Source organism: Rhyacophila brunnea, unplaced genomic scaffold (genome assembly GCF_057557595.1).
Source record: "Rhyacophila brunnea isolate RB1 unplaced genomic scaffold, BYU_Rbru_1.0 scaffold_6, whole genome shotgun sequence".
Classification (NCBI taxonomy): domain Eukaryota; kingdom Metazoa; phylum Arthropoda; class Insecta; order Trichoptera; family Rhyacophilidae; genus Rhyacophila; species Rhyacophila brunnea.
Genome location: NW_028233276.1, coordinates 47,800,138 through 47,827,648, shown reverse-complemented (window position 1 = coordinate 47,827,648; position 27,511 = coordinate 47,800,138). Strand labels below are relative to the sequence as shown.

At 39.0% G+C, this 27,511-nt stretch overlaps 1 protein-coding gene across 1 annotated transcript in view; it reads right to left on the bottom strand.

The window, feature by feature from the left end:
- The window catches only part of kmr (pleckstrin homology domain-containing family A member kramer), a 143,246-nt gene that overhangs the window by 15,401 nt on the left and 100,334 nt on the right, over window positions 1-27,511 (bottom strand). Inside the window, exons 3-15 of the mRNA XM_085957084.1 lie at window positions 18,612-19,834; window positions 18,100-18,307; window positions 17,528-17,618; window positions 17,324-17,442; window positions 15,791-16,598; window positions 13,585-14,376; window positions 13,019-13,244; window positions 6,652-10,584; window positions 4,704-4,906; window positions 3,881-4,003; window positions 3,039-3,224; window positions 1,451-1,707; window positions 18-225 (exon numbers count right to left, since the gene is read on the bottom strand). Of these exons, the coding sequence (XP_085813210.1) occupies window positions 18-225; window positions 1,451-1,707; window positions 3,039-3,224; window positions 3,881-4,003; window positions 4,704-4,906; window positions 6,652-10,584; window positions 13,019-13,244; window positions 13,585-14,376; window positions 15,791-16,598; window positions 17,324-17,442; window positions 17,528-17,618; window positions 18,100-18,307; window positions 18,612-19,834 (8,377 nt within the window). The remainder of the gene's footprint in view (window positions 1-17; window positions 226-1,450; window positions 1,708-3,038; window positions 3,225-3,880; window positions 4,004-4,703; window positions 4,907-6,651; window positions 10,585-13,018; window positions 13,245-13,584; window positions 14,377-15,790; window positions 16,599-17,323; window positions 17,443-17,527; window positions 17,619-18,099; window positions 18,308-18,611; window positions 19,835-27,511) is intronic.

The following is a 27,511-nucleotide window of genomic DNA, read 5'->3' as shown; positions in this document are numbered from 1 at the left end:
AAAGGAGCCATTCTGACCTTGGAGTTGACGGCGAGCATGGCGTGCACTCGAGACAGATCGTGCTGCAGATGAGCGCCGCCCAGCGCCCGTTGAAGGTTGTCGCGGTCGCGCCGCAGCCCGCGCACCGCACCCGCCTCTCCTGCCACCAGACGCTCCAGAACCCTCAGCTGTTCCAGCTTCTGCTCCGCCTGCTCCCGGGGTAAGCACTCCGATGACTCCACCCATCTACAAAGTATAAACAAGAAATTCTTAAAAATCAAGTAAAAATTATTAAAAGTGTAAAAATGACTGATATTGATGATGGGCAAAGATTTAATTGGAAATATCTAGGCCATTTATAGCATATATTACACTCGCAGGCGAAGCAGGATGCAGATATCAATATCAGCGGCACCGAAAGAACGAGCCTGCAAATACAACATATCTCGTCCTTTTATGTTTCAGTTTACCTGCTTCGGTTTTCTTATGAACTGACAGATTAATATTGCCAATGATCCTGATCAGTACCATGGACGAGTTAAATCGCGGGTTCTTGTAAACATCGTAACTTCTGAATTAACTATTCATGTATATTTTCTAGACAATATTCAAGATTTTAGTGTAAAATTATTCACGATAAAAACTATGTTGATTTGGTAAGTTTTCACAAATATTTATCATTCCGTTTCTATTTCATATTTTTTAAGGGGTTTCTTTTATTCCAAAAATAGCTGGCCTACAAGTGTCCACCTAGTAAAAATTGGCTGGCAGTGATAAGGTTAATTAACAATAGAATCAGGTCAATGAAAAATAGCCACTTTGGTCTACCGAGACTTTTTAAGTTCTGTGTTGTTCCACAATGTCTAAGTTAACCAAAAGCTCGTTTTAAATGACATTCAGGAATCCTACACTTACCTACGCCTCAGAAACCTGGACATTAACTCTAATATTTATGTCAGGTGCTTTATAATAGTATTTATAATAATTGTTTAGTTTTTTTTTTTTTGTCAAATTATAATGGTGCTCTAGCATTAATTGTAAAACCTACGTGGTATGATTGTTACATTCGACTGACGATCAGAACTTGACCGACGAGTTTGTTAGATTTTTATTTTTAGTTACTTAGGCCAAAAATCTTTTTGGCCCCCGCTGAATCGGTTGACTGACATTTTTCTTTAATGTAATGACGCGTTTGAGCGAATGTATCACAGAGCCACTCGGAATACTACTTCTTTGAGAACAATAGTGTTGCGTGTTATCTGGGTCTGTCTCCGGGTTCTTCCAGGTTTGTCAATGACTAACTTAACTCGATGACATCAACAAGAGTTTCACACATTAGTAATTATTAACATTAACTATGTAGATACTTTCTCTCTATCGCTTGACATGTTTTTATACCTTTTTGAGTGTGTACTGATTGTGACCACGAGACCATGATTTTGAATCAACAAAAATAGAATATGGTACACACCTTCTCTGCTCCATGGCCTGCTCGAGAAGTAGCCTCTCCCTCTGCCTCTGGTTGTGCTCGAGGCGGTCGAGGGTGGCGGGTACGGAGCCACCACGCTGGTACAGCGTCCCCAGCTTTACCATGTTGTCCACCAGGTGCACGAGGGGCCGTCCCTTCTCATACTGCCTCTCCAGATCGGCCAGGTGCCGCCTCAGCTGCTCTAGCCGCTGCACATTCTCTTGCCGGTGCTCGGGAGAGTCGTCCGTGCTGATGCGACTCTGCAATGCGCACATCAAAAATAGTAAAGGTCTTCAATGCTTGACACATACAAATTCTACTGGTATTAGTAATAATATCGCTGCATGAAGTCTGTTCCAAATAAAAACTAAATCCTTAAAGAACTTCTGTATTCGAAGAGTATTCATTAGGAGTAACTTTACAACGTTTATCAGGCAAGATCATAGAGAAATCGGTTTTTATGTTCCGAGTAGGGATACATTATTATAATGGTCGCAAGGGTGAGGGTAGCAGCTTTCGTGACGTCATCAGACAATCATCCCTGGCACATCCCAATTGAACATGTGAAAGAGTACAAAAAGGATGGAATACCAATTAACAAACACTGCACTAAGAGATTTTATATAAAATAAAGTAAAATTTGGACTACACCTTAAAGAACGCTAAGGGAAGTTCTGGCAATAGCAGGGAAGTGTTCAATTTCAGATTGCATCAATGGGAATAGTGTTCTGTTTGTCAAGTTTAAGTATGCTATAAACTATAAGCTATAAATTATACAATTTTTGAGACTTTCGTGGTTGTTTGCTACCTTAATTGATTTTTGGGTTGTCACCGTCTGTTCTGTGTTCTTTCCTTGACGTTTCTGGCTCATTGCAGGGTCCATTCTCAAAAGATAATGTATTGAAGTGTACTTGAGTCCCTATTGATAGGGACGATGGGCTATGTTTGAAAACATTATAGTTTCCAACACTTCCAGCAAAATCCAATATCAGATTTGATATTTCTGGTCGTCACAACTGACACAGTGCACTCCCCCTTTTTACTCTGAATAATGTTTGCTCTCAGCTAAACAGATCTCTTTTCCACATACAGTGATGAAGGGTGGAGGTAGACTCTGGAGACCCGACATAAAGCGTGCACACTATACATCCATCAGTATAAATTGTCCGCTGAGTGAGGGCGCCACTTGCTAACATTTGACATATCGTTCAATAATACTGTGTTGAGTTTAGTTCCAAATTCGAACACCTGACGATTTATGATGGTATATCTATACACTTTGTCAGACGTATTTTTTTATTTTCATTGAACTTAGAATACACATTTACAGATGGTGTTAGTTGGTTTTTAAAATTCAATTAAACCCTGCTCGAACCAAACTAAAATAGATAAAAAAAAATATCACATTCATAGACCTTACAGTCTCTTGAGAATGTCCTTTGCAATGAACCCGAAACTTCGAGGAAAGAAGAAGGAAAAACACATTGTGGCATTTCAAAAATCCTTTAGAATATTATAAATTACTGTTAAAATAAGACAACACAATTAAATTAAATCAAAAATAAAAATGAAAAAAAAAAAATATAGGGACCTGGACGCTATGTATTTGCGTACAGCACTGCTCAATAGCGACGGCGGTCGCCGAATGTTTCCGTCTCAGTTGAATCAACAACAGAACGAGCTCCTCGTGAGTTCTCCCGAGAAGTTCTCCGGCCGACAGGTTCTGAACCCCAAGTGTCGGGTCTTGGGACGGTGGACTCACTAAAGGTGCATTGGGCTGGCGTAGTGAAAAGCAAAAGAACATAAAATAATAAAAACCAAACAAAAAATACCATAAGAAAACGAAATAATATATAAAATAATATCAGGTTGAAGGAAAGGGATTCATTCTCTACAATTTAAAAAGTATGTTTAAAAATTAGTCTATGATTAAAACCTCAGGGACGGTACAATAGTTAATGAAACTACTGGTTAATAATATTTTATTTACAGGAGTGACTTAGATCCAATCTTATGGTGAAATTATAATGTTGAAAAATTTTATTATTTTCATACATACAATATACTTCTCAAAATGCAATTGAAATGAAAATTGTATTATTGAAAACATTATTATTACTGTGTAGCTACCAAAATGTAGTTGATGCTTTTTTAAAATAGGTACTTATATTCATCTTCTATGTATATTTTTTGTTTTTTTAAATGTAATTGATTTTAATTTTCAATTATGTATTGTAATTGTGTATTAATTATCTGATGATTTTTTCTAAAATTAAAATTGTAATTAGATCCATATATTTGTTAGGTTAGGTTAGGTACACCTACGATAAGTGGAATCTAAGATAGTGGACTACGGGATATGAAAGAAATAATTAATAAATCTTTGGATGATTTGATTATGATGTTGACATGAAATCGATTATGAAATCTTACTCTGTCATCCACCTCTGAGGAGCGTCTGACTCTCGGACTGACAGCTCTCACCGGTTGATGATTGCTCTGTCGAGAAGGAGACCGCATCGTCGACCAGTTGTCTTCCACCATCAGTTGTTGCATCTGAAATCGAGAAATGATACCAATATGATATTCTTTGAATTATTTATTTATTAGGTACACATCATAGCCGGGACCAGAATTACACTTGAAAAGGCCCTGACCTAAAACATATTACGGGCCCGAAAACAACACTTATTATTAATTATTCCCTGTCTCAGAGTTTTTATCTTTTGTCTTTTTAGACATAAGACAACTCCAGCCACGGTTGCAGCCCGTCGTCCCACAGGATTCTCTTTCAAATATCTCAGCTGCTAGTGTTTTTTTGCTAGTTTCATAATATGAGATGAACCGCCTGGTTTCAAATCCCCCTAAAACGGTTTTTGAAAATTTTTGAGTTAGATAATATGTATTTAGATGTATATTTTTGTTACCTGTATGATGGCAAAAGATTGAACTTTAAAAACGCCAAAAACCGTCAATACGTATGATCAAAAATTAGGGTAAATTTCAAAACTAAATTGGTTGGGTGTGCTTTTTAAAAACCCCTAAAATGGATAAGCCTAAATCCTCTTTAGAATGTACGAATTAAATAATAAATACATAAAGTTCACAGATTTAATAGATGTTTTTCTCATTTTTCTCAAAACTACCTAAAATCGTTTGAGGGGGTTTTGAAAGTAGGCGCTTCACATGACAGTAGCCATAATCCAAATCTTAATGTATATAGTCGATATAGTAACAAATCATTACAAATACTAACACTTTGTCCGTTCCAGAGGTCTAAATCGTGTCCAGAGTGCATGCCGTAAGGTTGTTCCCTCACCCGAGGGCTGACGGCTCTTATGGGAATGGAAGGATCCCGCCCTCCGGATCTCTGACCGGACGAGTTACCTCCCGAGAGAGGCTTCTTCCCCAGCGATCTACTCAAGTTCTCCATACCTGACATGGATGCCGACATCGACGCTATAATAATATCATAAAAAATGTTGAAAAAAATAAATTGTTGTTATTCTTAAACATTTTCATTTAGCTTACGTCGAGTCCTCGTTGAATAGAAGTGACTCAAAAATTGTCTGTCTTTACTCGGGCAGAGAACTAATATGCCTAAGCATAAACAGGTCTTTTATTATATTATTTTCAGTTAACCTATCACCTACCTATATTATTTTGTATGGTCGACAACATTTGTTTGACCATGGGATATTGAGTGATGATTTTTATAAACGGAAGTTTGGTTTGATATTGTTTAGTTTGTGTTTTGTTTAATTTTTGTTATTTGCTCCTGACATGAACAGTAAACAGTATGTATTTATGAAAAAATCAGGTTTAATTGTGTATAATATTCTCAACGAATTAATTAACTTTTCAAGGGAGAATAATTGTTAAAATTAAAAACCTTTTATGATCGTTTCACTAGTTTATCTCCATCAGAAAGATATTAAATTAGTTGAACGGAGAGCATCCCATATTCGACAAGCAATTTTTGAATTCTTTCTGTTAAATTAGGATATTACAACTGTTTTATTTATATTATTCACCAATATCAATATGCGATGGATATAGTATAAATAAACAGAATAGTTTTTGGCATAATATAAATTTAATATAAATGTAATCTGTCAATAAAATGTATTATGTAGTATCCTAAAATTCGATTAAAATAAAACAACAAATGAAGCAAAATAATATGTATAAACAAGAAAAATTTTAATTAACACAAGAGAGAACAGTTAATAAAAATTAAATAAAATTTATAATACAAAGGACATTATTTGAAGATTCTGATTTTGGTATGTACAGGATAATAAGTCTATTTATTTTCTAATTATTATTGTGTAATACATTTGAGAATTGATTTGATTCTTGTAGAATGAATTAAACTCAAATCGAATGCTAAATTATTATGATTTTAATGTTTGAATGAATTTGTTTTCGTAACTTTTCTCATTATTAATCCTAGTATTGTGGTCTACAACCTACCTACTTATACTTAAATGAAATTTCAAAAACATGTAAATGAAATCGTTTTTCATTTTATGATATGATATGATACGGAAGGCAGATATTCTTAAATTACATAATGAACATTATCTTATCTATGTAAGTAAGTATTTGTCTTTTGAAAATGATCCAATCAGTTGACTAAAAATATTAAATGGTAAATGGACACTTCAGTTAGTACTTTAAACTCAACATGTTTATAGAGCAATGGTTTTTTATTAGAAATTGTGAAACAGAAAATATCTTCCATGAGAACTCATTTCTCGGAACGTGAAAACAAATGCTTTGAACAACATGCACCTGAAAATTGATGGATTTTAAATAGAATAAATAAGAAGAAAACGAATGTATTCGTTTCAATGTAAGCATTCTACGATAAATAATTTGGGTACTACGATTTGGTACAAAAAAGAAATGCTCAAAGCGTTCTAAGACAAAATCTAATTCACGACATTCAGGCCGTTAGTCACTTTTACCAGCCAAGCGATGATACATATTGGACGGGGCGTCGACCCACCAGAGAGCACGAGATCGAATCATTCTCAAGGTCATACGAAAGAAATCTGCGTTAAGTATCTATCCCTGATTGTACCTACGGACGAGCCGCCCGAACTGCCGCCGAACCGAGAGTGGCATCGAGCGCCGAAAGATGAAATAGAATCGAGAAGTAGAGAGAGCCGAGAAAGTGTATCAGGGTGTGAGAAAACCTGCGAGATTTGCCGACGACGTGGTGAGAGGAGTTTGCCGCCTGAGGGAAGACGTTTCGCCGGAGGCCGGTTCCGCCGGGTCGCCCCCCTCCCTGCTCGCTTCCCCTTCCCCTTCCCCGCGCCCCTTCATCAACCCGCTGGACATGAGGTCCCACTGCCGTAGCTTCTCCCGGTCGATCTCGAAACGCTTCCTCGCCCTCCCCGGCTCGCTGCCGGGAAGACTGCGCGAGTCGCTCGAACGATTGCTCTCCGTGTCCGCCGTGGCCAACTGTTCGTAGACTCCGTCATCCGCAGAAGGAGGCTCCTTTTTGTCCGAATCCGCAGCGAGCTGAACATATACATCGTTCTCATTGCTGTTGTCGACAGTTCTGGTGAGCGGTCTGGACGTCCTGTGGTGCTTTTTGGGCGGCCTCCTCTTAGAAGACAGCGGCCGCTGGCTCTTAACATTGTCATTGACGTACGTCACCTCTCTCGAGATCCTGCCGGGCCGGGGGCAATCTCGCTCCGGAGCTCCTTCGCCGCCGTTCAACATGGTCTTCAAATCCACGCTCCTCCGGCCGGATGCTCCGGCGGGACTGCCCAAGCAATCGAGATGGTCCAAAGACCTGGCATGCCTATGAGACACTCTCCTCAGATTCTCTCTCCAAAGGGCGTCCTCGTCCCACAGCATCTCACCATCACACGGTTCCTCTAATGCATCAGGGCCGTCCTCGTTCTCGGACGGTATCCTCTTGCTCGAGCGCGGACGGCGCACTTCCGTATCTACATACAAATTGCCATTATCGTATCTGTTTTCTGGCCGGTAATTTCGGATGGTTCTCGAATCATTATACGCCACGTTGGATGATGAAGTCGATGCGGCCGATTGAGCGTTGGAAACAAACGGTTCTCCTGCGACTGAGTGACTTCTGTTTTGAATCATCTCAATATTTCTCCTTGGAGTGACATTACTTCCGGAGCCAACCGCGTTCCTAATGATTCGATCCAAACTTTTATTCCTCTCACTCGAGTTCGCACCGGCTAAATTGCGAGCGTACGCTGTCATCGAGTCATTCTCACGATAGGACGATGGAGGATAGATATTCTTCATGTCGATATTTCCACGCAAGCTCAGCGAGGAGTCTCTGACCTTCTGCCGTTTCAGCGTGTCCGATTCATAAATGTTCTTAAGATCGATATCGGCGAATTTGTCAGCTGCGCTGAGAAACTCCACTGAAACGCATCGCGCCGCTTCAGCTATCTGAGCGGGATCCTCCTCAGGTTCCGGAGGGCGGTCACGTGCCAGATTCGAACGAATGGGATTATGGATGTGACCGATGTCACTCCTTTTCCCGAGTGGTCCCTTCCTACGCTGGTTGTTGAGCTTGCCTTCGAAGCCGAAATTATTCTTGTTGTGATTTGCCGAACTCGATGAAGTGATATTCAAGTTGTCCTGCGATGAGAGATCGGAATAATAATAAGGGGCCGACTGATCGGCGGAACTGTCCCTACTGTGGGACGTCATCGGCTGAACGAGCGGCCCGGCAGTCAAATCTCGTGAATCGGCTCCATCAGATTTGGGAGATTTCGCTTTGATCATTTCAGCAATGTTGACCTTGCCGGTCGATCCACTCGGACTTCTGGTTTGATTCAGATTCTTCAAAATTGACGCGTCATCATCAAAAGAGGACGCATTCTTAGCGTAATACGATATCGTCGGTTGCTCGATGCTGGTGTGCCTGGTGTGATTAAAATTTTGTGGGTCATAGTGACGAGCGCCTTCCACAGGCAGGGAACTTCTGCTGGCGCTCCTGGCCGAAGAACTTTTCAGACAGGAAGAGGTGCCACTGAAGCCAGATGTGTTTGACATTCCGCTCGTCGGTCGTACGGTCTGAAAAGTGTTCACCGTGTCAGGATCGCTGGTGGTGCCGGAAAGAGTGGAATTTCTGCTTCTGGATCGCTCGGTCCCGTCACTGACGTTTACGTTTTCATACTGAACTTCCTCTCTTATCGCTGCAACCCTATCATTTAAATATCCAACTGTGGCCAAGTCCAGATTCGAATTCACCGAGCCACCAAAGGTGCCTCCGCTCGACGACTCAGGCTTCGCATACACGTTACCGCTGCCAGTATAGAGGTAGATGTTTCTCGACTGCAACTCATCCAGGTACTGATCCAAGTTGACATCCTGCAGTGTCTCGTTGAAATCGCTATCGAGGGACTCAATCTCGAAACAGGACTCCTCCGACAGTGGCCTCCTCTTGAGCATCCGCTCGATTTCAGAGTCGGAAGGAGGGCGGGAGCGCCTCAGCTCGATGGGGTCACCATCTCCCAGGGTATCATAACCCAGTCGGAGGGACGCTCCTGTGGTAGGCGCGTCAAACTTGCCACTCAAATCGGATTCCATCGACATTCCGGAGGATCCTCTGTCTGCATTATAACTTAGAAGAGAATCAGTGTCCGCGTTTCCGCCGGGCGGGACAGACTTCGAATCGAGCGATGCCCTCTTACAATAGTCCGTCCGCTTAGCAGCGGGGTCTCCCTCTGGCAGACTGGCCCGGTTCCGCTTGACACGCTCCCCCTTGAAAAGAGTGTCATACATGGAAGGTGTGTTTCCGTATATCATCAGTGATGTGGATTTTCTCTCGACTGCCTCACCAGCTGGTCGGTGAAACACTCTAAGGTCGAGAGAGGAGTCCGCCTCTTCGGCAGGAGGAGGAGACGCAGGGACAGGCGGAGGTAGGACGGGTTCACCGTCGGCTCCGCTCGGGTGCAGATAGTAGGAAGCGGGTCGGAAGTTATCCGACAGGCTAAGCCGAGAATACGCTGTCTCCAGGGAGATATCTTTAGAAGTCTCATCGTCCACGTTGGAACGGTCCGACTCAGAATCGGCTTCGGTCCGCAGGGCGGTCAAAATATCCGGCAAGGGAGATCTAACATCCGGTCTCATCAAACTGTTTCCCGACAAACCGCTTTCAGAGTTTTGCTTTCTCAGAATCGATCTGGGCGGTGGGAGTTCTCTGGTAGAATTTTTACCATCCTCCTTCGCCTCATCATCGAGGACATTCCCGTTGGGCAAATTGTTCAACTCCATGTAGACAGGCTCCACTTTTCCGCCACTGACGCAGACTATCTCATAGGCTTGGGTCTCCTCGTCGGAGAAGGCGCTCCGGACTCCGATCCCCAGACTCATCTCCACGTACGGACTGTCCTCGTGCGGCTCTCCGCCCCCAAAGACACTGATGTGCTTGATAATCTCCTGATAGTTGTGAGTCGATTGGGCGTCCGGAACCGCTTTCCTGGGGCTCATCGGCAGATAGTGATTCTCGCACACGTCCGGATTGGGCGGAGTCTCCGGCTTGGGGGTGGCCGCTTTGCTCCTCGCTCTGATACTTTCGTTCGAATAGTCGCCGGCGAGCGGAGAAATCTTACTGCTTTGATTTATTTCACATATTTCATAGTCGTGAAAACGTCGTGGGGCGGATTCGCCACCGCCGGTATCATTTTTGTCTCCGGATGGGCATCTCATGACGGAGCGGCGTCCGCTCTGTCGGTCTTCGCAGGCAGACGGGTCGTCATCGTCGTCGGACTGCGCTAAAATTTCATCGAGGTCGTCGTCCGTGTATTCAAGCTGGATTTCTGATTCACAGTCGCTGCCGGCCGCGGTTTCGGGTTCTCCGCTGTCGTTTCTCTTATCCCGAGAGTCGACCTGACGAGGTGAACTCGGGGCGACATTTCGAGACGGAGGACGCGGCGACGGCTCTTCCGCGGGACCGACCGGGGGGTGAAGCCGCAGCGGGGTGCGTGCGGGGGCGATGAGATCTGCGGGCGGGTCGATGGGGGGAGGGGGAGGGGGTCGAGGGGGGTTCGCGTCGATTGACCTTCCTGCCTGCCGTTCCCCTTCCCTTTCCATTTTCCCTTGACGCTGGGGCGCCGCTTCGCCTTCCGATCGCTCTAACAGTCACACAGACGCGCACACATTAATTACATCCTCTACCGACACTGGGAACAGTGCGAGAGATGTACAGATTTTATCTCAGACATTATTGTTCAAATGAAATACTGTCAATATCGACAGTATATCAAAACGGGCTTGACAGAACTTGTTAAAATCGTTATTATAATAAAATTAGGTACCAATTTAATACCTATATAAGTATTCAACAAAATTATGCGATAGGGATAGGCATTGTTATTTATTGTATAACATACAATTTCAAATTAATAATAAATTATAATATAATAAAAGTTGTAATACATTAACTTGAATAAATACAATTAAAGAAATATTTTGACATGTCTATGTCTTTACAAGGTCCTCGATTGTAATGCAAGATATTATCTATATTCTATGAAGTAATGTCAAGCCCTGAGAGATGCAATAATTTAGATCAATTTAATATTTACTTTTCCTTTTCCTTAGATACTTCACCATTCACTAGATGCATACAATATAAGTGTTAATGAAATCATAATATGACATAATAGACCACATCCCATTGTTAGTACAAAGCTACATATAACATCTATATAGGTATCTTCATCTATGGTAGGTACCTACTTACCTATATGAACCATTGATCCATAATATTTCTTTTTAAATAAGACACCTACTCATGTTAGGAATGAATTTATAATACACTCAAAATACAACATGGAATATTCTTTAAAAACCCCAAAAGTCAATTTTATAGATAATATAATATTATGTTTCCAATTTTTGGACACCCACAATGGTCACACGGCTTAAGCATCGGCCTAAAGTGTCTTGTGGGTCCCAGGTTTGAATACTGGGTCTGGCAAATACACATATTGTTTTTCAATTTGTATATGAGTCAAGAGTATGGACCTAATAGGTTGAGCGAGAGGCTGACATCCATTTCCTGTAAAAACAGAAATCTGTTAATACAAACCAACACTCTGTGGAGGGGCCCATATGATCTTATTAGGATCGGACATGGTCGGAAAAAAAAAATGTTTCCAATATCCCGATCGATTTAAAAATACATTGAATTAGATTATAATAATACAAATGTGTCCATATAAGCTATAAACTTGTTTGTAGGGATGCATTTCGATAAATTTTCAATTTCATTGTGTTTTATTTTGGACATTTATGATTCGCCTTATAATAATATGTTGAGTATTCTGAGTGTATCGATAAACATTCGGTTGTATTTATACATAGTACTTTTTAAAAGAAAGATGTAATAACCCATTCACCATAATATTGATTCATCAACGTCTTTGAGGATAATCACGAATCCTCGAGCCCCCGTGTTAGTAAAACAGTCCCCAAAGCAGGCAGGAAGGTATGTACTTTTTGCAAAGCTAAATCTAAGAATTTCTAATCAATAACTCAGTGCTAAACTAAGATACAATTTTGATAACAATATGTTTGCTCTACTACCAATATGACCACATCGTATCGACATCTGACGTTTACTCATGTCAGTACATTTAAAATAAAATATGTCAAAATGTCCTTAATTAGTGTTGCGAGAAAATATATAATTAGAACAATGATTACATAACAATATATATTGATTATTTTGATGTTTAATACATATGTATATTCTCACTCTCGCATTTTTATATTATCATTAGAAACTAACAAATTGTGTTAAATAAATAAATAAAATGAAAGGAAACATGATGAAAAACGAACAGAAATTTAATTTAATTAACATATAAGAAAAACACTGTGGATAGACATGAAGTGGATACACAATGTTATGAGACATATTGTGATATAACGATGATCTTGAAAGTTATTTGTGATCACAGTCTGTATTTTAATAAAATATTTTATATTCATATCGAAATTCCTGTCAGATCTTTCCACAGTGTGTATTTATAAAATTAATAAAGAACAAATGGCCAATATTTAAAAACAGTCCCAATTAAACCAATACATTCAGATGGCTATTAGAATGATGTTCAGAATAGAGAAAGCCACGGTTACATAGTTTACCGATAAAAAATTCAGATGAAAGCGGAAGGCTTATAAGAAAAGTGGTTTTATTTTATGATAACAGATATATTATTATATACTTATCGAAAGAAATCTCAGTATCAAATGGATACTTTCTTTCAGGCAGACTTTCATGACATCATCAAACAAATTATCGTAAAGTAAGCTAGAATATGTATGTATGTAATACGATTGCTGTTGTAACAGGATATTTTAAAAGTTGACAGGGGATCATTATAATAATATATGACACCATCATGGATATTGCAAAGTTGAAGAATGACTTTATCAGCAATTAGATAAAATGCATAAATATTCTGACTTGCAGCTCAATACTTTCAAAAATACATTCAAAATAATTGAAACTTTGTCAAACTTGAATACGGTTTCTAGCAGGTAGACAAAAAATGATACCTTCATCGTCGGAAGAGTAGCTGTTGTAGGCCGCCTGTCCGGCCAATCGCGGGAAGGTCTGCGAGGCGGAGGCAGTCAGAGGCGTTCTAGTGGTCGACGTGGTCTTGGCCACGTGGCGATTTAGACTGCGAGCCAGGGATAGCGCGGCGGGAGTCGATTTGCGAGTCAGAGGCGATTGAAGCATTCGCTGCTTCCATTCCAGAAGCCGCTTCATCGATTCTTCACGCTACAATATGACATTAACAATATTAAGTATTTTACTAAAATGTTCTCTGAAACTTTATTGATTTAAACAATATATGTTAATACCGGCTAGAAACATAGATCCTTAGTATAGAAAGCTGACAATTATCTTTTGCAGGAATGATCCACTTGGAGATGAGGCTTTTTTTAAATCGTTATGAATTGAAATTGGTCTTTGATTCATTGGGTGAGTGTAATATGAGAAAATCACAACTCAAGTTTCTCTCCAAAAACACATGCCAAATGATAACCGCAAAACATTGGAATAGAATAACACCGACACGAGACAAATTGAATCAAAATTTTTCACTCACAACACCAACCTGTTGTACTTTCCTCTCTCCGTCTCTGGATGACAGCTGATCGGAACTGGTAGACGGCAGTCGTGCACTCGCCGACCTGATGAATTGCTCCCCATTACTCGAACCCATCTGCGCCGGATCTCTGTTGAACCCGCTGACAGTGGAACCTTCGCTCATCGCGCTGTTGCTTCTGTTGTAAACTTCTTCCTGTCCCATCAAATGAGTGAGACTCTTATTCCGAAGAGTCCAGTTTGAATTGGGACCGGTGATTTCACTCTGTCCGTATTTTCCTTCCCCGCTCACATTTCTGTTTTGATCTCTGATACCGTAGACGGCTTCCCCGTCTATTCTGAGATCGCCGTCGTAATTGCCGCCGTCCACATTCGAATCGTTCCCTCTGAACGTAGGCATGGACAGTTTACGCTGATTAGGGGGGAAATCGTCCGGCGATTTGGGGTCTGCGATTCTGGGGTTAAAATTGGAGCTGCCGAAGTTTTTGTTACGCAAATAGTGAGCGGACTGTCGCATCTTTTCCGCGTAGCTGGCCTCGGAATAGTAATAGCTGTCTCCGTTGTATTCGTTGTATTTGTTAATGTCCAGACTGGATTTAGGCCGCGGAGGCTGTCTGGACGATTGGCCAGACTGTCGGGTGGAGATATTAGGGTCGTAGGAGGGGTTTTTGGCTTCATATTCCAAAAAATCAGCACTGTGCGGTCTCGGAATCGAATTGTTGTGAGGAAGTATGGGAGCAGCGTAGTTATGAGGTAATTTCTTCTGACGCATCTGTACCGGAGGCGCTTGATACAGTTGGTTCTGAAAACAATCAATTTCAATAAAATCAACTATTAACGAAACCCGGTAATTCAGATCTAGAAAATATATGTTATAATAAATACCTACATTAAAACCACTTTTAAACAATATCTGGAGTTCAGAGGTGAAGTATTGAACAATCAGAAACCAACATTTCGGGCAAAGACAAAAAATTAAATCCGGCGATTTTTTTCGCCATTCACTTTTTTTCAATTTTTTCAGTCCAGTCTAATAACATATTATGTATCTACTTCCATATAACTATGGAGTTTTTTGAAGACCTTTATCTTGATGTTAAAATTTTCAGTATTTCACTTTACCTCCGGTATTTAAAAACTGTGAGATAATAGGAGAACGACTGCTGTTATTTAGCAAAAATTGTGGAATATACTTTAGTCATTAGTGAGTATGTTGATATATTTCTTATAATTTGGATCAAGGGTGTAAATCTTGTATTTATGGTGTGGTTTTGTTGGTTCTATTGTTTGTCTATATATTTTAAAATCTATTCGAAAAGCAAAAGTAGGTAATAGGTAAATTCCCGCGCCCACGATGGCCGAGTGGTTACCACATCGTCGCAGGTCCCGGTTTCGAATGGTCTAGCAAAATTCACATGCTGTTTTTCATTGTGTGTTTGGACCCAGAGTGCGGACCTGATAGGTTGAGCGAGTAGCTAACATCCATTTCATTGTAAAAACCAAAAATCTGTTAAAACAACCTCCACTCTGTGGCCCATAAATGATCTTAGGATTGAACATGTTTAAAAAAAAAACTTTTAGCTCGACGATATTATGTCGACTTGAATGCGGTAACAGTGAGACAAACTGGCGACCTAAAAATTTTGTGTGCGAAAAGCAAAGAGAGAAAAGTCTAAAATCACTATTTTTCGGAAGAGCTAAAAGAAGATTGATTTTTGTGAATCTGGGTGAAATTTACTAATTCAATGGCATTGTTTTAACTATTTCTCCTTTATTCATGAGATGCTTGATGGGAAATTGTCTTCTATAATATTTTCTTAATTTTTCAGACATATCCATTTTTCTACCTCATACAGAACATGAAAGATTTTTTCCTATTTATATAGATAGTTAGATAGATTAGCAAGATGTGTGTGTGAATGAAGAGCAAAAACCATTATCGAATACAACACTTTGGCGTCTAAAACCAGTGTGCAAACAATAGAATAGGTACCTTATTTATCTTCCTAATCAATAATACTTTATTGTTGTGATTTCATTTACTATTCTATAGAAATAGCAAACCTGATGCCAAAATACATAAAAACCCAAAATCCCAAATTTTTCAGAAAAGAGAATTATCCCCTGGGGAACAAATTGACAAGTCTGTGTTACATTGGTGAAAAGAAATTGATATGTAAACAACACTTTACTAATTTTTAATTGTGTCAACTTACATTGTCCAAATTAGTGGGCGTATATCTTTGGTGCTGCATTTGCATGGCGTTAAGTTTCTGCTCTTCGTACGCCATCGGGCTCAGCGGCCGTCTGTACGACTGTTCGGCATAATTCTGGGCATCGGTTCCGGGCGGAGGATTATTGTAGACGTCTTCGTAGTCTCCCGATCTTCCTTTGCTGTAATAACCGGGGACGATGACGGATCTTCCGTACGTATCGGGAGTTCTTCTTTCGAAGGATTGTCTCTCGGGATTTCCGCTCATTTGATTAGGATTATTAGGGTGCTGCTGGTAGATTTGACCGTTACCGCGGTCTTGAGGGTATTGCTCGGCAATTCGTTTGTTCATCTCCTGTTGATTGAGCATCTTTTGATAGCCGGTCTCGCCGTAAACATTCTGGTTGTCAATCTGGTAACCCTGTCTCGGAGTGTTTTCCGCAGGATTTCGGCTGTCGAAATACGCGGGAGATTTATTATGAATCAGTCTATTTTCGTTATTGTTATGTATCGTTCTACTGTCTTGATATAACAGCGAGGATTTGTTATTTTCTAATCTATTTGTGGCAGTGTTCGTCAGCGGAAGAGAAAGATTATGAGCATTGTAAATGACTTCAGGCGACTTGCTGATGTGTCTCTGGGCGGCGTAGTTGCTCGCGTTAGGTACGGATTTGCTTTCATAGAGGGCCTCCGTTCCGGACGGTTGCGGCGATTTGGCGTTAATTCTGTTTTTGACTTGGAGCTTTTGTTGAGCATTTTCAGGATTTTTGTAAGCCGAAGGATCTCGGAGGATGTCATAGTTTGGATCGTACCTAGAAGTCAGAAGGGTTCTCAAATGATCGGGCTGTTAATGGAACAGGGGCGTGCCAAGGTTATCCGACGCCACCGTACATGAGTTAAAATACGACCGGCGCCGTAAATGAGTTACGGTTAATGGAATAAACATTTCAAGCTCGATTTGTGGACGCCAGACCCGTCTCAAAGTCGCATAGCATGCCCCTGTTTTTCAAAATGCTCAGCTAATTATAAAGATATTAGTAACGCAATCGCAAGCATGGTATTAATAAGGTTATATTTGAACAAGCAAAACTCGTCATACTTTATAATGTAAACAGGCCTCTTGCTCAGTTGAAAATTGATAGTAACATTATGTATGAGGTATGAAAAATGTGTGCAATTTGATTTTAGAGACACCTCACATAAATATAACACAATCCATAAAAATGCAGAATTTTCTGTATCTTCATTAGAGGACTTCTAAACAATACTGTTTAAATATGATAGGTATGCTCATAATACTTTCAAACTAACACTGACAACTGGTGTTGGTAAATGATTATTATCATTGGAAATTGCATATTATTCATATTATGTATTCAATTCATAAATTATTAGTTTTGTACAATTAATAACTCATAATATGGCAATACTACTTGTGTATGAATTTATAAATATTATATAACAAAAGTTCATCATAATAATATAATAAATTATATTATTATGAATTATCATTATTATGTATGCAACATGACATTACCTCTCCATAGAGCGATCTGGACTCGGCGAATTATATCCCTCATTTGATCTTCTGGGTTTAGGAGGTGCATTCTCATAAGTCGGTTGAATCCCTCCACTCAATTCCGCTGTTATTTCATCCTGCAAACAATTCATCGGACGTTAAAAATTAATTTCCCGTAACAAAAAAATATAGATATCTAAATTTCGATAATATTCTGCAAACCTGTTCTCCCATGTTGATCGGAGTTTTACTTCTTCTTTCCGTGTTATTGGGCATCGAATTGACAGCAGAAAACTTCTGGTTTTCTGCACCACTGAAATTAATAATTATTTGAAACATACAGATCAATAAGAATGGACATGGGCTGACAGGGCTCTAGCCTAGGGGCCGGTCGTGACGGGTCGACCAGATAACTGAGATAAACACACATCTTAAATTTGCTCTAATAGTAAAAAAAGTCGCCTGCTGCACTATTTTACTTCGAAGCTATTACCATTTTAAAATATATTATGGTTGTTGTGACGTGTTGAGTGATAACTCCATAATTCGATCCGTTAAAAAATCGCTAAAAATACACTGAATTTTATTTGACCTCCAACACTATTTGAAAAACAATACTGTAGAGCGTCAGACTGCCTTTAACCATAGCGATAGGTAGGGGGGCCCGCCCAAGATCCTGGCCTGGGGGTCCGCTTCAAGATGTGGGGGCCATGAGAATGGAATCATATATCACATTGACAAAAATAGGTCCAATTCATGGGGTAAAATATAAAAAACAAAATTTGTAATCATACCCTCCCTCTTGCATAAGAGCGGCCATCGTTAAAACCTTCATCCAGTGCATCATCTGTTCTTGGTCGGGTGCGGCCAAGATGTAGGTCCTCATATTGGCATGTTCACATTTGAATGAATATTTCTTGAGAACCTTATCGTCCAAGGAACAGAGAGAGACTTTGTACGATGGAAGTAAAACGGATCCCAGCAGTTTGTCTTCTTCTTGACCTAAAAAGAAGAAAAAAATATGACAGCAACCATTGCATTAGAGTACTACTGTCTACAGGCTGTAGACAGTTCCCAGCCTTTTTGTACCCTAGAGCACATTTTAAAATATCAGTAGAGCGGTGGGCCTATTTTTTACGGCCTATTTTTTCAGCAAATTTATAGTTGGATACTACACTCTAGATAGATATGACAGAAAATATTGTTTAAATTGCATCAAATGATGATAACCAATATAAAAAAAAAATATGTAACTCTAATAAAAATATTAATGCAAAGCAAAATAATTAAAGTTGAAGTGACCAACCTTTATAGTAAAATAAGCAGTATTCAGACAGCACGAACCACCTCTTTCTCCAGACCTTCAGTCCGTCGGAACCTTGCTTATAAAGCCATCCAGCCTTGGTGACAGGTGCTGAAAGAGGCCTCTGAGCGATCGGAGACCGGAGAGCCTGTCCCGTTCCGCTGCTGCTTCTTCGACTCTCGGAACCGCTCGGCGATTTAGTGCTGGGGCTGCTGGCGACGTCGCAGGAATTTTTGCTGATCGGAGAGCTGCCCAAATGGACAGACGGCGACTGCGCATTCTGCTTGTGTTGATTCTGAGAGTTCTTCAAAGGGTGTAATGAATATTCATCTTGAGGGGCGGCATTCGTTTCCTGTTTTTGGGTCAATCTGGAGTTGACTTCGTTTATCTGCGCCGTGGTTGGCGTCATACCGTACTGCGTTAAATTCTGTTGAGACTGCTGTCGGCTGTGCAGATGTTGATGTAGAATCTGTCGCTGGGCGAACGTCTGCTGCTGCTGCAGTTGCGCTTGGCTCTGGTATTGCATTTGCTGGTGCAACTTCATCTGCTGCAGCTCATTATACTGCTGTCTCAAGAGCTGGGTGTGACTGTGGCCCGGCGACTGGACGTAATTCGGCTGCTGTATTCTGCTCGTGTAGGGTTGGTAGGTTCTGTTTTGCTGAGCCGGCGGCGGGGGTCTGTACACGCTTTGGTGATTTTGGTATATCTGCTGCTGGTCGGTCAAATGTCTATTTCTTCTCAGGTAAGCTTGGTGAACCGAGGCGTTGTACCCCGGAGGAACGGCGGCCGTCAGGATGGGATCTCGGGTGGGGCTGTGCATGGAGTACGTGGAATTGGCGACGGGCATGGACCTCTGCTGGAGTTCGGCGGCCCGCTGCGCCGCCGCTATTTGAGCGTTCTGCTCTCTGAGCGCGTACTGTCTCGACAATTCGGTGGGCTGCCTCGCGATCTCCGCTTGAAGTCTGGCCATCTCCAGAGTCTGCCTCGTCATCTCCGCGCTCTGCCTCGTGCCGTACAGGTCTTGATGGTTTTCGAGGAGAGGCGACCTCGGACCCGGGGGCTGCTGAGGTCTGGGCGGGGCGTCGTACTGCGGCTGGTGGATGTGGGGGTAGTGCGGGGGCTGCGCCTGCGTCTGTTGCTGCTGCCTCATTTGATGTTGATGAGGCGGCGGAGCCATCTTTTTACCCTCCATTGACGCCGACGTCGTCAGGACCGGAGGGTCCAGCCTGGAACAAAAGTTAAATTAAATTAGCCCTAAATCCATAATTTCAGATAATAACATCTACATTATAATTAATATTGTCAGTAGGTAACATGTAGGTAAATAAGTACATTTTCATCTACCTTTAATAGGCACCCGACAAAAAAGTGCATTGTTAGGTTAATGCCTTAATGATTAATAGAGAAAGAGAATTATTTGTTTTGTGGCACATCATATAAAAATCCCCTAAAATTAATATAGTAATTACGTACCTACTTTATTACTTAATATTAATTTAAAAAATAGGTAATATAGATAATAATTTTATCAGTGAGAAGGATACAATTAATTTATAAAAAAAGAAGTGTGTCAAAACGCGTATCTTCATTAGATTATACAAACACGAAATGACAACAGAGTTTTAATGGCTGCAGTTAGTAGTAGCTAATAGATAAGACTCCAAACCGAAATCTAAAATGCTGACAATTCTAGCTCAGAAAATAAGGCTTCGTGCACAAGATCGTTTTCCAAGTGTATTATTTTTTCCTAAAAACGATATCACGGACCTTCTATCTTAAGTCAATAAATTCATATCGCTAATCCAGATAACAACTATGAAAATATAAACTTAAAAACATGTTAAGATACCGCACCTACTAAAAAAATACGAATTAATCAGGAATACTTTCATTAAAAAAATATCAATTAATATATAAGTTCTAATGGATTTAAATTCTAATTCCTTCAAGTACCTTCGGTCGACAGCATTAATATTATAAATATATAAGTACTATTTTTAACTAGAAACTTAAGAATTAAGGCTTATTTTAACACAACCATATTACTATGTGCCTATTTGCATGTCGGATAGTATGCTTCTTTAAAGTGATATCGAAAGCCTTCATAACTTTATATGGACATAGGTACAATACGTATACTTTCTTACATAAGACAATAAGAGTAAAGGAAGGCCATTATCTGTATATTAATTCATACATCTTAAATCCATTGTATGTCTACATACCTATTCTATTCTAAATTCGATAGATATAGAATGTACCTATACCAACGCGTACCAGACGTGTTCAATCAATCAAACATAATATTATGCATGAATTAATATTATATCATTAATTTAACTACATACTCTAGACTTATAGACGAATCATCAAATCAAATCAAATCAATCAAAATATCAACTCTGACAAATAATAAAAATCTTTTAGCGAGTGAATGAATTAATTCATAATGCAACTAATTATGTATGTATCTAATAAAAATGTGTAAATTTACACATTTTGCCTGAAATTTCAGCAGTAATCCTGGCCTACCAACTCTCAGAACCGACAAATGTTATTTTCTTTGTTGCAACGTAGACCGTGCTTCCAGGAGCTGACGATCGACTTCTGTGAAAGAGGGTGCCAGCACTAAGCAGTGTTCATTGGTGTTTATTTCATAGATTCGCATTAAAATCAATTGCAAACCATACTTACCCTTATTTGACACTATACGGTTTTAACCGAACCGTTAAAAATCTGAATCGGCAACAAGTTCGCGCTCTTTTCACACTATACGGTTTATGCACGGTTTTTTTCCGTCACAAGCTCAGTTTGTGTTGTTGGTTTAAAACCGTCAAATGTGAAAGCGTGCATTAGGTCACGTATACCACTGAGTCATCGGTGGCCGACCGGGCGCCGTGAATACAGTGGAAATGGACTGCTGCTATACGGCGCCGTTTCGGTTTTTAACCGTCGCCGTGTAATGTGAAAAGGACTATGCTCTTCTTCATGCCACTAAAAGAATGTCGAAGTTCGATTTTTGCCGTACGGTCAAAACGGTATAATGTGAAAGGAGCGTAACTGTGGGTCTAAACATTTTGTATTGTCTGCGAATTTGCCTCCCGCGGGTTGTCTTTCCTATATTTTTTGCCCATCCCGCTACGGTCGTGGAAAGTGCTAATTCCATCATAATATTGTACTTTGTAGTGATTTTAAGGGTTTATCGGCATTGTGCTATAGTTATATGGATAGTACCTATAGTTTTATTATTGTGGGGGATCTATGGAGTATGGACACCTACGTCATTAAAATGCGGCTGACAAAAATAATCGTATAAGTGCCTACGTCTTAATTTACGGACAGTAAAGCGTTTATTTTCACACTACGATCGAGCCAAGAATAAGCAAGCATTCCACAAAAAACGGGCCAATGTCAACCGAATAAGTAATATGTAACACAATATTTCGCGAAATATAAATAATTAGAGCTTAACTGCTTAACACGTTAACACAATTATTTTGTATTGTGGAAATAGACTTTATTTTATAGCTTGAAAATAAATATTTGGTAAGGTGTAATGCTTGTGTAATGCTTAAATTTAACTGCAAAGACAAAAATATGTACCTACCAATAATTAATTACTAAACTAAATATGTTTTTATCAACAAATTGCTCACTTAATGTAACATTATTTAATTATTTATTATAATACATAATTCGAGCTGTATTTTTTTGTTAGTACCTATATGTTGAATGAAATGTTCGAACTTTCACTAAAAACATAAATTAATAGCAGAACAACGAGCATCGCCAGGTATTCGAACCTTCAATATTAAGCTATGTGTACACAATTTAAGTAATTACCTACTTAGATACTCAGGAGATATGTAACTACCTAGTCTAAATCCATTTCTTTTCAACCTTATTATGTATGAAGGACAAACTAAGACATTATAACGCTCAAAATAGTCTACAAAATTAGGCTAAAAGGCAAAATCCTCAACATTTTATGCTACACAGTAATTATAGCAGAATATTATTAATTATTAGACGATCTTCGAAGAATGCTGCGCAGATGTCATTTCAAATCAAAGAAATTCAAAACGACATTATCTATTGAAAAATAAAACAAATCACCTAACATTTGCAATGGGTCAGCAAGATACAAACTTACATAAAGCTGCAATCATCAAGATATCTACAAGACATTGTTTGGGGGGGGGGATGAGAACACAGCAAAACATGAATTAACAAAAACCATTGAAAAAGACAAATTAAGCCTAATGGGGTCGAGCGAACCAAATGTAAGTTATGAAGCCTAGATATATAAGGACTCAGGCAGAATCCTCAAGGATCATTAATTTATGAAACATGAACAGGTCCGAGAAAATTATGAAGTTGAGAATGTTGTCAGATAGGGGAGAAACGAAGAATGCACATGTGATTGCACCACAGATCGTTTAGAACTGAAGACCTGCTGGCTATCATCCTCTGGAATCTGGACATGTCTCCCAAAAGATGGGAAGATAATTTAGACTCAACTTAGCAAATATTTTAAAGTTCGAATCAAAACATCAAAACAGACCGAATGGTCTAAAACGAATAGGTATAGTAAGAAGATCTACTGATATATTATATTCTTATAATTTATATTACATATATTACGCATATGCACATATTCTTTAACAGATTTCGTATATTCTAAATTAGGGCGATATATAATATAGACAATAATTATTTACACATGAAACATAATGCACGTAAGTAGGTACCTACATCTTAATACAAAAATTGCCAACCTTATTCTATGCATGTACCGCATTTTTGCGAAAACAGAAAACTATACAATATATACTTATCACAGTATCAGACAGGTGAATGTCTCTTTTTGGCATTCATTTATAGACAGAAAGATACAGAAAACTTGACGGATATACCTATTCACATATTATTTTTTTTTTATCAAAAAACATCAGGATGAAATATCTTAACATTAAGTGGTTCTGAAGTTATTCTGAATAAGATTTAGATGACAGCCATTAAGCGTGGGACTGTACGAGATGAGAGATTTTTGTTGAAAAAATAAAACAAAAACAAAAACGAAAGTTATTTCCGAGTAAAACGCATTCCACTGACTTGAAGATGTGGTTCGTGCCACGAAACAGTGACACATATTCCGCTTGACAGCTGACTGACTGTAATAATTAAGGTGTCAACCGGTGGCCCTGCGTAATGTGTGCGTCAATCACAGACTAAAAACCTATGTTCATGTTGACATTGTGAAATCACTAGATGATATATTGATTACAATAACAATAAAATAGCTTTAGTGCGTTTCTTTACCCGAAATATTTTTGTAAATCATCTGTATGTACCTACGAACTATAAGAGATTCTAAAGGTTAAATACACGAACCGCAAAATGAGGTTGATAACATCCAGAAAACAGCGGTACCTAGTCTTACTTTGGTCACTCGTTTTTTTATGATTCAAATTTTACTAAACCAGTATTCTTTGATTGTGACATTTCTACTGATTATGTTGTAGTCGTAGTCCTTCTCTGAATTCTTGACCATAGGTTTAAAATATACGTGAGGATACGAACACATTACACGATGTTGAAGACTATTTTGTTATTGCTTGAACTGGCGTTTACGTAGTAAAACTTAATTATAATAAGTAATGAGAAATGCATTATAGAATGTATTAATTATTAAGTATATAGTTTTGGTGAGAGATTAATTATTGGGTTAGTTCAGAACTATTTCTCATAAATAGCCGATATGAATTTAACTCTAAGCGATTATTTAAAGTCAGCCTTCTAAGAAAAATAGACTAAAGAGATTATAAAGTTAAAAAATAAACAGACCCATTTGTCGTCGGAATCTTCAAGTATTAAATTTAGAATTCGTATCAAAGGTAAAAAATATGCGACAGTGCCATCTGTTTTCAACTACTGTATTCATACGATTATATTGTTAGGAATTCAGATTTATTTTGTATGACCGTCAGGTCACGTGACCTTAGCCCCGTATACAATACGGTAAGCTCGAAAGGCGAAGCCTAATTTTATTAACAAGATAATTTAGAGAAATAATTGATATGGCATACAATCACTTATTACTAGATATAGATTGTTTTTAAAAATAAAAATTAATTTTATCTACTTAATGATTTTTGATGTGGTTTAGGAGGAAAGAAGTAATTAAAAATCATCGTTCAACTTTATATCGTTAATGAGCTATTAAAATTTCATCGATTTAATGTGTCGTTGTCATAGTGTGGAGCCATTCATCAGTAGTAATATCGTATTATCTTCTTATTTCTCGTAAATATACCTGACAAGTGTGCTCTATTTCTGATCTTTACAGCCTACTGCTTTCCAAAAGTCAACCTTCACCACTGCCGTATATGCATACAAACTGACAGGAAGTTTGTGAGTTTCACTTTTGGAAGATAATATAATCTACTTAATTATTATGTAGTCTAAAATCTCTTCGTCGACTGAAATTGTCGTGAAAACCGGAAACTCCAGTACATTATTCAATGGAAAGTGATAGAGAATCTCAAAGAGTAAGTACTTCAATGCTATCGCTAATGTTATTGTTTACAAAAATAAATAATACTTAATCTGTCTCTATCATGTTTAACAAAGTGTAAAAGATTCGTGTGCACATATCGCATTTTACTGTGGGAATTTTCTTGGTCATTCAATGCGTATGCATGTAAGGCGAGTATTTTTTACTTCGATGATCTCTTTGCGAAAAAAATGGGCGTAGATGATCGCGTGTTAAGATACATTTAAAATGCGTGAGAAGTTATCTACATACAATGTCGCAACACTATTAATTAAACTGCAAGTGCTAAGCGCCGTGAATCTCGTTTGTTTTCAGGCATAAGTGCATGTTTAATTACACTACCTAAGTGGTTAGGAATATCATAATTAAGTACCTATATTATTCTCAAAACAATGTACATACTGGGCAATAGATAGTTTATATCAATCATAATAATAGCCAAATATGATGGCCGTCTTCCATTATTTCCCCACCTACCTCACATCCTTATTTACTATTGTCACAAGACCAGACGACGAGCAATTACAGGTCATCAATCGAACGTGATTGAATAACATTCAGTTATCTCAAGATATCGTGTGCCTGTTGGTCTGTTACCGCTAAACAACAGTTTATTGATTAATTCAATTATTATGAAGACTGATTCAGAAGTTGTTCGTGGGCCACGGCCGGCTCAGCTTGATATAGTGTGACCGTTGTCCAAGCGATACTTTTTAATGCTCGGCAAACCGTGATAGCGACTCTCATCATTCATACAATATATTATCATCATCGTTCATCAACCTCATATCATCCATCAACAGTGTACCGTCAAGTGCCGCGCCCCGGGTAATCCAACAAACCATACCGCACGAGTGATAGTGCAACCAGACCACGGAGCCATCATCAACATCATCTTGCATCCTGTTAAACCACCCCCCTCCCCCCAGATCCGGAATCAAAACATCACCTTCAAATTATAGTCTACTGCTAAAAGCGCCACCAATAACTCTCGGGCAAAAGATTACCGATTTATAACGAAGAGGGTGCTCACATTATATAATATTTTTAACAAGTATGTATTATCTCGTAGAATGGCAGCCACCAATAAGAAATTTCATACAAAATACGTCGTACAATCAAATCCAAAATAACTCTTTTTTCAGGACACAGTACCCACCTAAAAGCAGTTTCGCAATTCAAAAATAAAAACAAACAAAAACTGTACACAAAATGACAACGATTCCAGGTATTTATGAGGTCTGCAAATTATTCCGTTGTAGGAACACTATTTAAGAGATCATTAATTATTATGGATTGATTTTATTTTTATTAGTAGTGCAATAATCATACAGGAGTGGATAACTTACACCACACTCGTATATTATTATGTATTATGAAAACATAAAGAAAAATCTGGTAGAAAATAACAATGTTTGTTAAGTTAATTAAACTAAAGGCCAAGACAAATCAGCAGCAAAAGGCGGTTCTCACCGACCAGAAAAAGACAACCGTATGTGTGTAGAAATAATTGTCGATAATGACAATCTGGCCGCCATCAACATCGGTTTGCGGCTGGGGTATCTCGTCCCTTACACCCACCAGCGCCAATTTTGTTTGACGCAGATGAAACAAACGATTCGTTTGAAGATTTAAAAAGGGGGTATCGATACAGTTCAAACCAGTCATACAATAATTAGGTATATTACAAATTGAGTGTAAATATTACCTAAAGCATACAAAAATAGTTGCAACTAACATCAAAGTAGGACTTATACACAATAAAATAAACCATTAATATTATTATGTGTTGTCACTGTCATAGTATTTAATAATATTTTTTTTAGCTACAGAATGTGATTCTAGGATAGAGGTGCCTACATTGATATTTTACTAGGTACCTACGTTGGTAGTTGGAAGTTATGGTTTTTATTTTATTTTTTATCGTGGGGGCCTCAACATCAGGCAGTGCATCGGGTCTCCACGCCCTTAAACTACACTTAGGCCAATGTGTGGTCGTGTGGACCAGGGAACTCAGAAATTGTTCTGTGGTGTGGACTAAAAGGACCAACGACCGAATGTGTCAATGAAACTAATAACAGTTTAGAGCCCCATGCAGAATCCAAGATTTCGATCCTAAGGATAAGTCGCCGAAAAGCATGACTTAACTATAACAATCCTGAGTATAGAGAGGTATCCTCAACCATAGACTACTTTTGTTATGAACACGCCGCCTTCTGTATTACCATTTACCACTGACAGCTGCTGTCAAAATAAATTCGCATGTCTATAAAACAGTCCACTCATTTAACAATGTATCTCAATATGGATATTGATAGTGTTAATTCGTTTGGCATGTACTTGCAGA